The sequence below is a fragment of the Notolepis coatsorum genome, assembly GCF_963971535.1.
Source record: "Notolepis coatsorum genome assembly, chromosome: 9".
Lineage (NCBI taxonomy): Eukaryota > Metazoa > Chordata > Actinopteri > Aulopiformes > Paralepididae > Notolepis > Notolepis coatsorum.
In genome coordinates this window covers 115,392,483-115,406,029 of record NC_140173.1, presented here as the reverse complement: position 1 = coordinate 115,406,029, position 13,547 = coordinate 115,392,483, and the positions used below count along the sequence as shown (strand labels likewise).

The 13,547-nt window shown below is 42.2% G+C and overlaps 1 protein-coding gene across 1 annotated transcript in view; it reads left to right on the top strand.

Moving 5' to 3' along the window:
* The window catches only part of zswim8 (zinc finger, SWIM-type containing 8), a 204,645-nt gene that overhangs the window by 85,687 nt on the left and 105,411 nt on the right, over nucleotides 1-13,547 (top strand). The window contains exon 5 of the mRNA XM_084322223.1: nucleotides 9,062-9,169. Within this exon, the coding sequence (XP_084178349.1) occupies nucleotides 9,062-9,169 (108 nt within the window). The remainder of the gene's footprint in view (nucleotides 1-9,061; nucleotides 9,170-13,547) is intronic.

The following is a 13,547-nucleotide window of genomic DNA, read 5'->3' as shown; positions in this document are numbered from 1 at the left end:
TGCTTGCCTGGGTAAATAAAGATTATAGAAATGTAAAAAAAAAATTATAATAATTTTTTGAAAACCGATACCGATATTTTTCGATATCACATTTTAATGCCTATCGGCCGATAATATCGGTAGGCTGATAATATCGGACATCCCTACTAATTACTATGTAATGTTACAGTTAGGGGTGTAACAATGCATTGATGCATCGCAATGCATTGATCCTAAGGTGACTATTCAACTGCATCGATTTGAAAATTTAAGAATCTATTATTTAAAATAAATAAAAATTAAGAATAATAAAAAAAAATTATAATTTTAATTTATTTTAATGTCTTTTTTTATTGACCTATAGTCCATTCATGCTGAGTGAATCAGTTCCCCCAGCCACATTTGTGTGTTTTTCTTCTTCTTTTTGTCTTATAAATGGCCTTTTCCAGTGTTTAGCATTGTTTTCTAGCAATGGGGGTTTGTATCAATGGGGTCTGTGTCTCTAATTCTCATTTTGGCGGATTGCTCCAATTCAGTTGAGACAAGATCCTCCCCCACTGAACTAAGCCATTCTGATTTGACTGTTTTGCTGACGTGAATAAGGGACTGATCTGCATATCTCAGCCCCACTCAACCATTCTCTCAACAACAGAGCGAGTGGAAATACTGACACTTCCTCAAACGGGTTGATGTGGCGCGGGTGCTGACAGAGAGCAGAGAGGGAGAGAGAGGGAGAGAGGGATACAGAGCATTTTACACACACTCCCGACTGCGAGAGTCGGGACACAGACTGACGAGCGAGCGAGAGAGAGAGAGAGAGGGAGAGAGAGGGACATGGAGCATCTTACACACACTCCCGACCGCGCGTGTGCGGGGAAACACACACACGCAGTTGGGACACAGACCGTGACGAGCGAGAGAGGGAGAGGGAGAGGGAGGGAGGGAGGGAGAGGGAGGGAGAGAGAGAGAGGGAGGGAGAGAGAGGGAGAGAGGGGGAGAGAAGGAGAGAGAGAGAGAGACACGGAGCACCCCACACACACTTGCGACCGCGCGCGGGGAACCACACACGCAGTCGGGAGCGTGTGCAAAACGCTCCGCATCCCTCCCTCTCCCCTTCCTCCCTCCCGCCCGCTCGCTCTCCGCTCTCTCCCCGTTGGCACTCGCGTCACATCAACCTGTTGCAAAATATAATAACGCACACTCTCATGCGTATTCTGATCCGTGCAATAATATTCACAGGGGTATATATTGTCATTTGAAACAAGTTACCAATGCATTGTCCCGTGGGATTATGCCCCCCCCGCTGCGAAATTAATTAGTATCCCCCTCTATCTCTCTATGCCTCTCTCTGTCTGCCAGTGCAGACTGTGGGTGACTGTCACTCAAAGCGCTTTGCAAGTATGGGCGGAGCCTAGCCCAAAACAGCTTGAAATCTTGAAGTGCTGCTTTAGAGTACTTGATTATAGAAATACAAAACAATCAAAATTTTTTTTACAGATGTGTTCCACAGACTCACAGGAATTGTATAACATTGCCCAAAGAGTGAAAGGAATAGCAAAACATGGTACCTTTAACTGATCGAAAATTAATCGAATCGCATCGAATCGAATCGTGGTCAAATGAAGATATTTCATGATGCATTGAATCGGTGTGGGGTCGAATCGTTACACCCCTAGTTACAGTTGGTAAATTGGTATGCTCATCTGTTATTTTTTTGTTGAGCTTTTATTAAATTTGTTCATGATTTCAGCATTTTGTTTTACAATGCAGTTTGCACATCTTAGTTACTTGAAGATTCTGGATAGTATTTCTCATTGTGGCAATAAATAAACATGCATTTTTTTGCATAAAGCAAGCATTTGTCTACTCATGTTGATAAGAGTATTACAACTTTAAAAAGATCAGTTTAAGGTAGATTTAGAACAGATACAAAATATGAGATTAATTTGTGATTAATCACGATTAACTATGGACAATCATGCGATTAATCAGATTCAATAATTTAATAGATTGACAGCCATTCTATATCTGAAAATCTATATTTTTGACAACACTAGTATGTATGTATCTGTGGGTGTCTTATTTACAAGGAAGTCTAAAGTAACCCATTTGTACTGCATGGGAAATCCTTTGGGCCCAATTTTGCATGTGGCTACTAGTATAATGTAGCCTGGCTGGCATCTATTGAGCTCTTTTTCATTCAGATGTCTTGAGGTGAGAAGTCAAGGAACCCCTTTTGAAAAGGACTATGTCCATGGTATTGTCCTCCCATCAGCTAGTTTAAAATAGCTTAACTTTGGAGTGAAATCTACCCCCTTTGCCAGTGAGATAGCATGAGTTTCATATGGTTCCTTCTGCAAACCACTGTGACCTTTTGAACTGTTAAATCCTCATTAGTTTTCTGACACACTTGAAGGGAGGAGACCTCACCATAGAGAGGAGGGAGCCGGTAACTGTATTGCTAGAGTGAGAGACACACACACAGACATGCACACATGATGCACAAGAGAGAGGATGGAATGGACTGCTATCTCTCTCTGAGCCTATACACCTAAACCTACCTGTCCCTCTTTCTCTCATGCACCCAGGTCCTTTTCTCTCGCTGCATTGTCCCTACAGATTTCTCGTGACCTTTCTCCAAGGTGCACACAGAGCCTCACGGTGTCATTAGCTGTGGCACGTTTTTGAATGGGGCAGATTAGCCTCCCGGCTAACGTCATTAACAGCTCCCAGCGCCAGATGGCCGATCACAGGGCCCGCCTTGTCACCAACATGCCTGCCTTAGTCACCCTCTCCCCGAGACACTGGATGCTACCGAAGCACTCCCTCGTCACTTCGCATGATGACGCAACCCACACTGAGCTGCAAGCCACAACAGAGCACTCCTGGAGCTTTTCCATTTCACCCCTACTCCCTCTCTAGGCATGAGACAGGGAATGTATCTTAGACTTTGAAAGCTCAAGGTGTCTCACTGTTTATATCTGTGTGTGTCTGTCTACTTGTGCACATATGTATGTGAGCTGTGGACCACTCTTTCACTCCTATGGTGAATGTAAGAAAAAATTATAAATGAATGAATATACATATAAAATATGTATTCAAAAATGTTTATGTCTGTGAAATTGTCAAAAAGGAGTTATATAGAGTCGTGTTGAGTATTGTGTCCTGTAACCAGTCCAGAATGCATTCTATTCACTCCTACACACCACTATATATATATATATATATATATATATATATATATATATATATATATATATATATATATATATATATATATATATATTGCTCATGTGGGAGAAGGTGTCAAAAATGGAATTTAGTCATTGCTGTATATTATGTTGTGATTGTAACACCACCATAACCAGCCTGCAATAAGGCATCAAATCAGTGGTTTAGTACATTAGGCCGCACATACTAATATGTATCTACAACAAGCACATTAGATGATGATGTGAAGTAAATTTAGCTTACTACGGAAGTAAGTAGAGTACTTGTAGATAGAGCTTTTTTCTTAGGCTGCACCAACCTCATGATATTCTCATGGTCCCCAGCAATTACATTTACATTAGTGAAACCATTCATTTGCTTCTATTTAGCATAATGTGTTTTGACCGAGTTGTGTTCAAGACGTGGGCTAAGAGTGAGCCTCATTTATTATGCAATATTTGTATTAACTCTTTCAGTGCCACTCACGAGATTTCTCGTGTTTTTTTATAGGTGGTTGCTAGCCACTCACGAGATTTCTCGGAATTATTATTATTATTATTTTTTTGCGATCTGAAAAATTATTGCATCACCCGAGCCTACCCGAGTATTGCCGAGCTGCGCCGGTGATCACTGTGGAAAAAAGCGCCCCCTGTCGTCTCCCAAATGACATAAGTGATTTTGGAATGGACTCAATGAAAATGAATGGGGAAAAAAATCCGGTACTCCACATTTTCCAGTTCACTGATCCAGCCGGGGTTACTAGAGTTCATTCTGGAGCCTCAGATCCCCGCGGATCATGGAGATTTACACGTATCGATTTTTTCGAATGGTGATCAGGAATTGGAATATACCAGTTGGATACCATCTGATGTCAGGTAAGGACTCTATGTTATCAGTGGTAGGATAATCAGAGTAAGTTTGATGAAGTTATAAGCTGTTTTGTGAAATGTCTTCTTTCGGTTTCAATGTAAAACTCCGAGAGGAAATCAACGAGGCGATTATCCGCGCGTGGCCGTAATGTGCGTGCGTGCACGTATAATATTGATCATCTAGCGTTTATTTGAAAACGATTCATAAAAAGGCCGACGAATATCAACGTTGTGGAATATTCTACTAAAAGACGATTTTCATAGAATGCTCCAGAATGAGCTGTTTTTTATATCAAAACGGGGGCTTTTCTAACTGCTCTGAAACGGCAACGACGCGATAAAAAAACAATCTGCCTTCACAGCACTGTCTGGAAAATAGTCTTTGATAATGCGATGGGCAGATTAGACACATAGCCATAATCTAAAACATAGATTAGGCGATATTAACGTTAACATTGGTGCGGATGGTGGCATTCAAGCGGTAAAATGGAAAACCAGGCGTGGCACTGAAAGAGTTAATAGGAATTTTAATATGCACCGAAAAGCATTTAAAATGAGAAACCATATTGAGTCTTAAATATGTGTGCATTTTTCATTTTGCTAGTGAATATGTTTTGTCCAAAATATATTTTTTGGGGGTAATTTTTACTCATTAATATTAAAGTGTAGGAGGCAAGAGGCTCACTTGGCGTGTCACAATATAGTCATGCCCTTTTTAAAAAGGCTCTGTGGTTTTCACAGCATGTTCCCCTGTGTCTTATAGTTATCACAGCCAAACCCACTGCCTGCCTCCTCCCTGCTGTCTCACTGGGCTTGTGTCTTACACTGTCCAGCCTACGGAAAAAACAACCTTGGCGTGTAGATCTGCCGGTCTACAACTGTCGCCTACATTCAACAGACTTTCTTCTCTAACATTTAGTCTTGTAAATGTCTGTGTGGTGCAGTGACGGAGGAGAGGGTACCCGTCTCTGCTGCTCATATTATCCCATTAAGGAGTAAGACCCCAGGCATGCAGGCTTCCCAGGTCCGACCTCCAGGCCCTGTTATTAACCCTGGTTATTGGTTACTACGCACCTTCTTCTCAATCCCTATATCATTCTTCTCTTCTCCTTGGTTCATTCTGGCATTGGGTGGTTCTATCCCTCAAATATTCTCTCTCCGTTTCTCCCACTCTCCTTTTGTCTTTCTCCCTTATTTCAATATCAGGGCTACTACTTTTCAGTAGTATGGGGGTTGTCTGGTTAGATGCCCCCACCCCCTGAGGGGACATCTCATAATTCCATATTCCCTTTTTAATTACCCTCTACACTAAGATGCCTTCATCATCAGAACCATGGTTCATTTATGTGTCATCAATTATGCATTGGTCAGATTTATATATATATATATGTATATACATCACAGACACAGTTTCACAAATGAGGACTTATCTCTGGTCTGCAGAGTGTAGAATAATTAGCCCTAGAGGCATAGAGAGACCCTACCACTGGCAACCATCCATTGACTGTCATATTCAGATGGAGACATCATCCGTTACAGCATTGAAGACTGAAGAAGAGGCGGGTGGGGGTGTTGGAACTATGAGTATGAGTTACTGCATACAAAGTGGTGTGTGGGTAGCCTCTTTTTGTGGTGTGGTTTAATCTAAATGACTCATGTATCCCATTGTTTTTTCTTCGATACTCCTGCTACAAACTGCCTGCACCTCCCTATGTATTACAAGTTCACTCTCTCCTCTCTCTGTCATGTCTGTTTTTTACACGTTGACTCTCATGACTATTAACTACATGTTAACTCTCTATCATGACTATTTACTACACATTAACTCGCGTGTCATGACTATCTACTAGATGTTACATCTATCGTGACTATTTATTACATGTTATGTCTACATGACTATTTACTACACGTTAACACTCTGTCGCGACTATTTGCATATTCAACCCCCCCCCCCCCCCCCATTCACAACTTGCGTCATACAACTTAACCTCTTAACACATTCGGGGCCATTGGGATCCGTCTAATCCCACTATACGGCCAGCATTTCAAAACAAACTTTCATTGTGCGTGAGGCTGTTTGTAGAGCTAAATCTATACTTTATATTAGTGCTATCTGTCCATTCTCATTGTCAATGGACACTAAACCGTCCCTTCAAGATGCCTTAAATAAATATTTTTTTCATCAATACGTTCCCATTTTATAGCCTCGTGAATATGAACGTTATAGCAGAATGTTCTGGGGTATTCCGTATCTGGGGTATTTCACATCGGTGCATCACTACCAATAATGGCATTAGCCTCAGTAGCCTTATTCGCTGGTCGGCTATCAAAGTAAGGCCCGATCGGGCTGTAATTTACGTGAAAAAGCTCTTACCTGTGGCCGGTTGGATCCCCAAAAGGATTTCCCAGTTTTCGATCGCCATTTGGTAGATCCATATGTCCATTGGCTGATGATATATTCCTTTACTGCATACTGAATTCAGCGTCCCAAAGACTATTCCAGGCCATCGGCTACACGCATAGCTTTAGGCTAACAGAAAAACCCATTTAAGATCAAAAATAAAAAAAACACTGGTCTGTAACAGGGAACACTGCATTATCGAGACAGCGCTGCTATGAGAATCTGGCCGGTAATGCACTTTTCCGAATTCCAAGAGTAGGGTAAATCTGCAGTGCCGCAGGGTGACATTGAGTAGGATATTACAATGGAATAAAAGCCAAAACAACCTTGCCACTTATATATACGTGGTTGGCCCTCAAGCGTTGGATCCGAAACACGTATATATACGTGGTTGGCCCGAATGTTTTTTTTACTTGAACTTGAGGACTGCATACTTTTTTTGCAAACCAAAATACTATACTTTATACTTATAGCACATGCATGAGCCTGGTCTCTTTTGAAAGTTGACATTCTGAAGTTTCTGATACAATAAAGAAAATTCACTTTTAGTCAAATGAAATAGAGTAACATAGGTCTGAACTTGAGTTGTAGAAAAAGTTGTTACTCACGTTTTTCTGTAGTAGTTAGTAGTCCAGAAGTAGTATTTCCCAAAAGAATTGTATGGCTGAAACACCCTGGGTCCATAGCCTGTCATAACTAGGGATGGGTACAGAATTCGGTACTTTTAAAGGTACCTACCGAAACACGTCGGTACTACTAAAGAAAAAAAGGTCTGATGACGTCACGTTTTGTTTACCGCAAAACGAAACCGCACGTCAACGGCACAATACATGTTTTCAAACTCTCTTTGGGTGTTTGCATTTCATGGGGAGTATATGTCTCTGATATCTTGGTACAGTGGGCAGGTTGTTAGAAAGTGTAGTTCAGTTTCCACCTCTGCTCTTGAAACACTAATCTCCAAACTTCCACTCCTCTCGACACTTTATTTTATGTGCTTGCGCTGCCGCGGTGGGTTTTCTTTTTAGTGGTCGGCTTACTCCTTCCATAGTTTCACATATTTGTAACCCATTTAACGTTATTAAGCTAACTGTAGCTAATCGTCGGACATAACGTTAGCTCCCTAGGTTACCTACAGTGCAAGCGCAGTCAGGACAAGAGTAGCAGATGTGACGTCGGTAAACAAGCCACAAATTTGGCTGTTATGTAAGACCAAAACACACCGCAGAACGGGTCTTCTCCAAAGCGGGGGACATGGTGAGTGTGGAGCAAAAAGGACTGCTAGAATACTCAAATCAGCAGCAGAGTAGTTCATTGCTGCTAGATTGTTTTTGTTTAATCAGTTGTAAAATACTTTCATTTATTTGTTATTTAAATATATAGATGTGTATTTGACTATTTTTTGATCAGCAGAATAGTTAATTGCTGCTAGAGTGGTTTGTTTACCCTTGTTTTATACTTGTTATTTTGTAAAATACAATACCTTTATTTATTTTGTATTTAAATATATAGATGTGTACCTTTTTAGTTAATTTGTAAAACATATATATATTTTTAATGTGTGTGATTGTGTATAATATATATATATATATATGTTCTAAATAAATAATAACTATTTGTATAGCACCTTTCATACAGGGGATTGCAGTTCAAAGTGCTTTACATCAGTAAGATATAAATAATAATAAAGTAATAATAATACATTATTTATTTATTAAATATTAAGTTTGGATATAATTTTTTTTACAACTGAGGTAGGTAGATAACATTTTTAGAGACTAAAGTACCGAAAAAAGCTACCGTTGGGTACCGGTATCGATTCACAGGTACCGGTATCTGTTCAAATGTGAAAGGTACCCATCCCTAGTCATAACCTGTCCAAATTTCATAAAAATCCGTTCAGAAATGAGTGATTAGGAGCGATTTTGGTTAAAAGTGAAAAGAAAAAAGGCTGCAACGATGTCCTCATTGACTCTAATGCATTCCGTGAAAGTTTCTCTTCCTGTTTGCGCTCGTGACTTTTCACCTAGATCCCTGATTTGCTCATTCCCGAGATCGCCAAAGCATTGACAGAGGTAGAGGCTCGGGAGTTGGGAGTGGTATTCGGCGCATGCCTCACATATCACATATAATCCGCTGAACGGATTTTGTGCAATCGACAGGCACAAATAGAGCTTTAATTCGATCTATATATTGTATAAAAAAATATGCACAGCCGAGCCGCTAGAGGTCGGCAAAGTGGCGCGTCGCACCGGTGGGCAAATCGTCCTCAAGAGGGTCCGGGGCCGGGCCGTTGCACGTTAAGAGGTTAATCACATTACTGGAGCTAGATATCAAGATTACAGAGGAAGAGGCACTTGCAAGGGAGCTAAGTAACCTACTGCTACTAGCTAGCAGCTGTTTCTGTGTTGTGAATGTGCCCTATGTGGGGAACAGCCCAACGTTCGGTAAGAGTGGAATGATGTGTTGCCTCGTAATCCTGTACCTACAGACAAAGATCGAAGGACACTTTCTAGCCTCTGTCGTCAGCTAGGTTACATCACGTCTCTCCTGCTTTCCCCCGGTTCATTCTGAATATTGATCTTTAGTGTGTCTCTGTACCCAGGCGTCTGCAGTGTGCCTGCGGGCCCCAGTGTCGGAGTCTCTGTCCAGGCTACAGAGAGACCAGCTCCAGAAGTTTGCCCAGTACCTCATCAGTGAGCTGCCCCAGCAGGTAAGAGACTGTGAACCAGCAGCCTTTCCTCTACATTCATTCAGCAGTACCAGTACACTACACGCTCCAAAAATCCACTTGTCCAACATTAAACATATCAAGATGTCCACTTGTCCAACATTAAACATGTCGAAATGTCCACTTGTCCAACATTAAACATGTTGAGACGTCCACTTGTCCAACATTAAACATATAGAGAAGTCCATTTGTCCAACATTAAACATGTCAAGACGTCCACTTGTCCAACATTAAACATGTCAAGATGTCCACTTGTCTAACATTAAATATGTCTATGTCCAACATTAAACATGTTGAGACGTCCACTTGTCCAACATTAAACATGTCAAGACGTCCACTTGTCCAACATTAAACATGTCAAGATGTCCACTTTAACATTAAACATGTCAATATGTCCAACATTAAACATGTCAAGACGTCCACTTGTCCAACATTAAACATGTCAAGATGTCCACTTGTCCAACATTAAACATGTCAAGACGTCCACTTGTCCAACATTAAACATGTCAAGATGTCCACTTGTCCAACATTAAATATGTCAAGAAGTCCACATACAGTTTACTCTGCAGTCAACAAAGTTATAGACCTTATCAAACTTGACAACACAGACATTATAAATGGGCCCAGGTGTATTTCCTGTCGCAGTGTTTGCTAATAATATTATTAACCCATTCAAGGCCAAACCAGAGATAAGTCGGGTTAACTCGCCATGCTCTGGGCGCCAAACCCGAGAAATCTCAGGTTTTAATCGATATTTCTTTGATTAGCTATATCCATTCATTTTTCATCCATCTAGCCTGACGTTATCATTGGGAATGGGTCTGAGCTCGCAAAGGGCAAATACTGCTGCGTATCGTCTCCCGGACGCGTGAATATTAAAGGCAACCAACTTGTGTTCAGCTTTTCGTTCAGCGTTTCTCTGATTGGCCACACGGCCAATCAATCAATCCACTAGCACACGCCCTTGCGGCGCGGCAGAAGCGCTGGTCGAACCAGCGGTGTTCTGTTGTGTGACTGTACTACAGCGGTGTTCTGTTGTGTGACTGTACTAAACTCTTCCACCACATGACCGACATTTGACATACAGTACACCTCCTATCTATGTTGGGATTATGTTTGGTCATGACAAAACAATAAAAATCGCTACTGTTAGTAATGCTGCCACCACCCACTTCAATGACAGAGCTCTCATATTTGCGAATGCATAAACTATATCTTAAATTATGGCGATGTGTCTAATATGGCTGTCGCGAAGTCATTGATAAGCGACAGCCATATTAGACACATAGCCATAATTTAAGATATAGTTTATGCATTCGCAAAATATGAGAGCTCTGTCATTGAAGGGCTTCGTTCTACAACGGAGCACGGCCGCTGCTGCTGGAGCTGGACCGAGTCAAGCCGGCGGCGGCGCACGGAAGCCGGGGATAAACCACCGCGTCGCCCCGCTGGCGCTTCAGGCTCAGCAGCCTCCACGGGCGAAATAACATATAACGTTACAGTTCCACACTGATGTACAGTGAGTGTCTAATATGGCTGTCGCGAAGTCATGCCTCTCCCTCTGAAAGCCCATCCACGCTGTGTTGTATTTTGCGCCATCTGACAATATCATAATGATGTGTTTTCTATATTATATCCACAATCATTCATCTAAAAAATGGTATGGGCTTTGATTAAACATGTAACCTACACCTACTGTAACTTACTGTACCTCTGCTTCCTACAGCACAGCAGGTAATGGCGTTAATCAATGGAACGCGAAACATAATAACGTTACGCTTTCTAGTTCAGCGCATTTCATAACTGTATGGGCTTTGTTTATACACCAGTGAATCTGGTAGTTTGTTGTTAAAAACGCGAAACATAATAACGTTACGCTGTGAATCTGGTAGTTGGTTGTTAAAAACGCAAAACATAATAACGTTACGCTTTCTAGTTCAGCGCATTTCATAGCGCTCCACTGCTACCGCAGCCCAACTCAAGTGCGTTGGAACAGCAGCCACAAGTTGGTTGCCCGCGCTGCCGCTCGCTTGCGCTCCTTGGATTTCATTTGGGACGTGGGACGACTGCGCTTGCCTGCGCGTGGGGGCGGGGGGGGGGGGGGGGGGCGCGGCCAATCAGAGAAAAGCCGAACACAAGTTGGTTGCCTTTAATATTCACGCCTCCCGGACGGTATTGCACATCATTGGAATCCCTCTGGCTGGGGTTGTGCATCAAAAAATAAAAAGTCCGGTCCAGGTTTTCCTTCTCGGGCATGCAGTATCGTTATAACACATTGACTGGGGAGACTGGGAGCAGTGTGGATTATGTGTTTTGGATATATAACGTTGGATCAATAAACGCGATCAATATTTGGAATGGCGATCAGGAATTGGATTAATCTTTTTGCAGGACGTCAGATGTGAGGTAAGGACTCTATGTTACCAATGGTGGGTTAATCAGATGTTTCTTTCACACCGATCACAACGTGTGTGTGTGTGTGTGCGTGCCGTTGGCTCCGACCAAGGCACGGATAATCGATTTTTCAGCCCGCTTCTGTATCGTGCATGAGGACACATATACTATCGATAATCTAATTGTTTATTTGAAAACGATTCATAAATCAGCCGAAAAATTACAACGCGTTTTGTGTATTCCACTAAAGGGCTATTATCGCGTCTTTCTCTGGAATTACTAGAAATCACAAACTATACTCTTATTCAAAACGGTATAAAACGGAAATGTACAGATGAAAAAACAATCAGTTTTGTACATGTTGACTGCAAGCAACTCATTGATAAGCGACGGGTGTATTAGACCCATAGCCATAATTTAAGATATATTCTAAGCACTCGCAAATAAGTCATATCCTTCATTGGATAAAGCACTGGCACTAAAGGGTCACAGCGCCCTCTGCTGTTGGCGCCGGAAGTGTTAAATATTGAATATCAATAATTGACGGGGAAAAAAACTTGGGCCGAAGCTGTTTCCCTAGCAACACAATTCCCTTGAAACGGTCTATAGGCTTTTCAAAGCTACCATGGTTATGTTTGTTTATTTAAAGCCCACACATTAATAAGCACCACTCTGTATTGTTGGAACATAATCCATCTGTGGGTCCCACAGGGTTTCAGCTCTAGACTGTCAGGCTGCCTTGGCCTCAATAATACAAGTACACGAAGACATTCTGTTTTCCCATCTCCCCTCTCTTGTCTTCCTCATTCTCTCTTTCCGTCTCTCTCCTTCTCTGTCTCACCCCACTCACTACCTCAATTCCACTCTCTCTCCCCTTGTCTCTCTCACTCTTTCTCTCAGTCTCTCTCACTCTTTCTCTCAGTCTCTCTCCTCTCACTACCTCGCTTCCTCTCTGTCTCCCCTTGTCTCTCTCTCTCTTTCTCTCTCCTCATGTTGTCTCTCATTCTTTCTCTCTCTCTCTGTCTCTCTCTCTCTGTCTCTGTCTCTGTCTCTCTCTCTCTCTCTCTCTCTCTCTCTCTCTCTCTCTCTCTCTCTCTCTCTCTCTCTCTCTCTCTCTCTCTCTCTCTCTCTCTCTGTGTGTTAGATAAAGAGGTAGCAGTATTGTATGGCGGCTGTACACCAGGGTTGTAGGCTTGCTGTGTATCTCATTCTCAGTGTAACATTACTCAGCTCCTCTATGGCCAAGCACCTGTCGGTTCGTAATCAGACACCTTCTTTCAAACGGGGTGTTTTTTCAGATTCAACTCATGCAGTCACGTTGAATAGGGAACCGCATTAAAGAGTAAGTTCATAGTTTTTGGACCCCTATTCCTTTCCCTACTTATCAGTGATGTTGTTGATCGGTAAGAGTCCTCTCTCAGCACAACCCACGCTGTGCTTCACACTGGATACCCGTAACTCGGGCCACAGAACTAATGCAAAGTCGGTGGGGCCACGCTCCAGTCTGTACAAACCCTGAAATAAACACTGGAACCTACTCCACCTAGTGCACCCAACGTAGCTTTCAGGGTTTATTTCAGGGCTTGTACAGACGTGGCCCCATTACTTGACATTTGTTTATGTGGCTAACTCGCCAGCACATGTCCAGTATGAAGAATGGATTGTGCAGAGAAAGGACTCCACCTTCTATCGACAACATCATTGGTAGGTAGGAAACGGGGCTCGGGGTGGAGTATTCTGAACTAACCTTTTAAAGATGGGATGGACAGCTGCAGAGGAGTGTTGGTGACAAGTAGAGAATGAATCGTTTGGAAACGTTGTCGCTAGTGCTGACACAATTAGAAAGAATTATGATCACAATCTCGCATGATGAGCAGTCATGTTAAATTGCGGAGGTATGCTGTAAATGGTTAAAGGATCATACCAGTCTAATTTTGACTTACCGTTACCGGAGATTGTCCGTCTT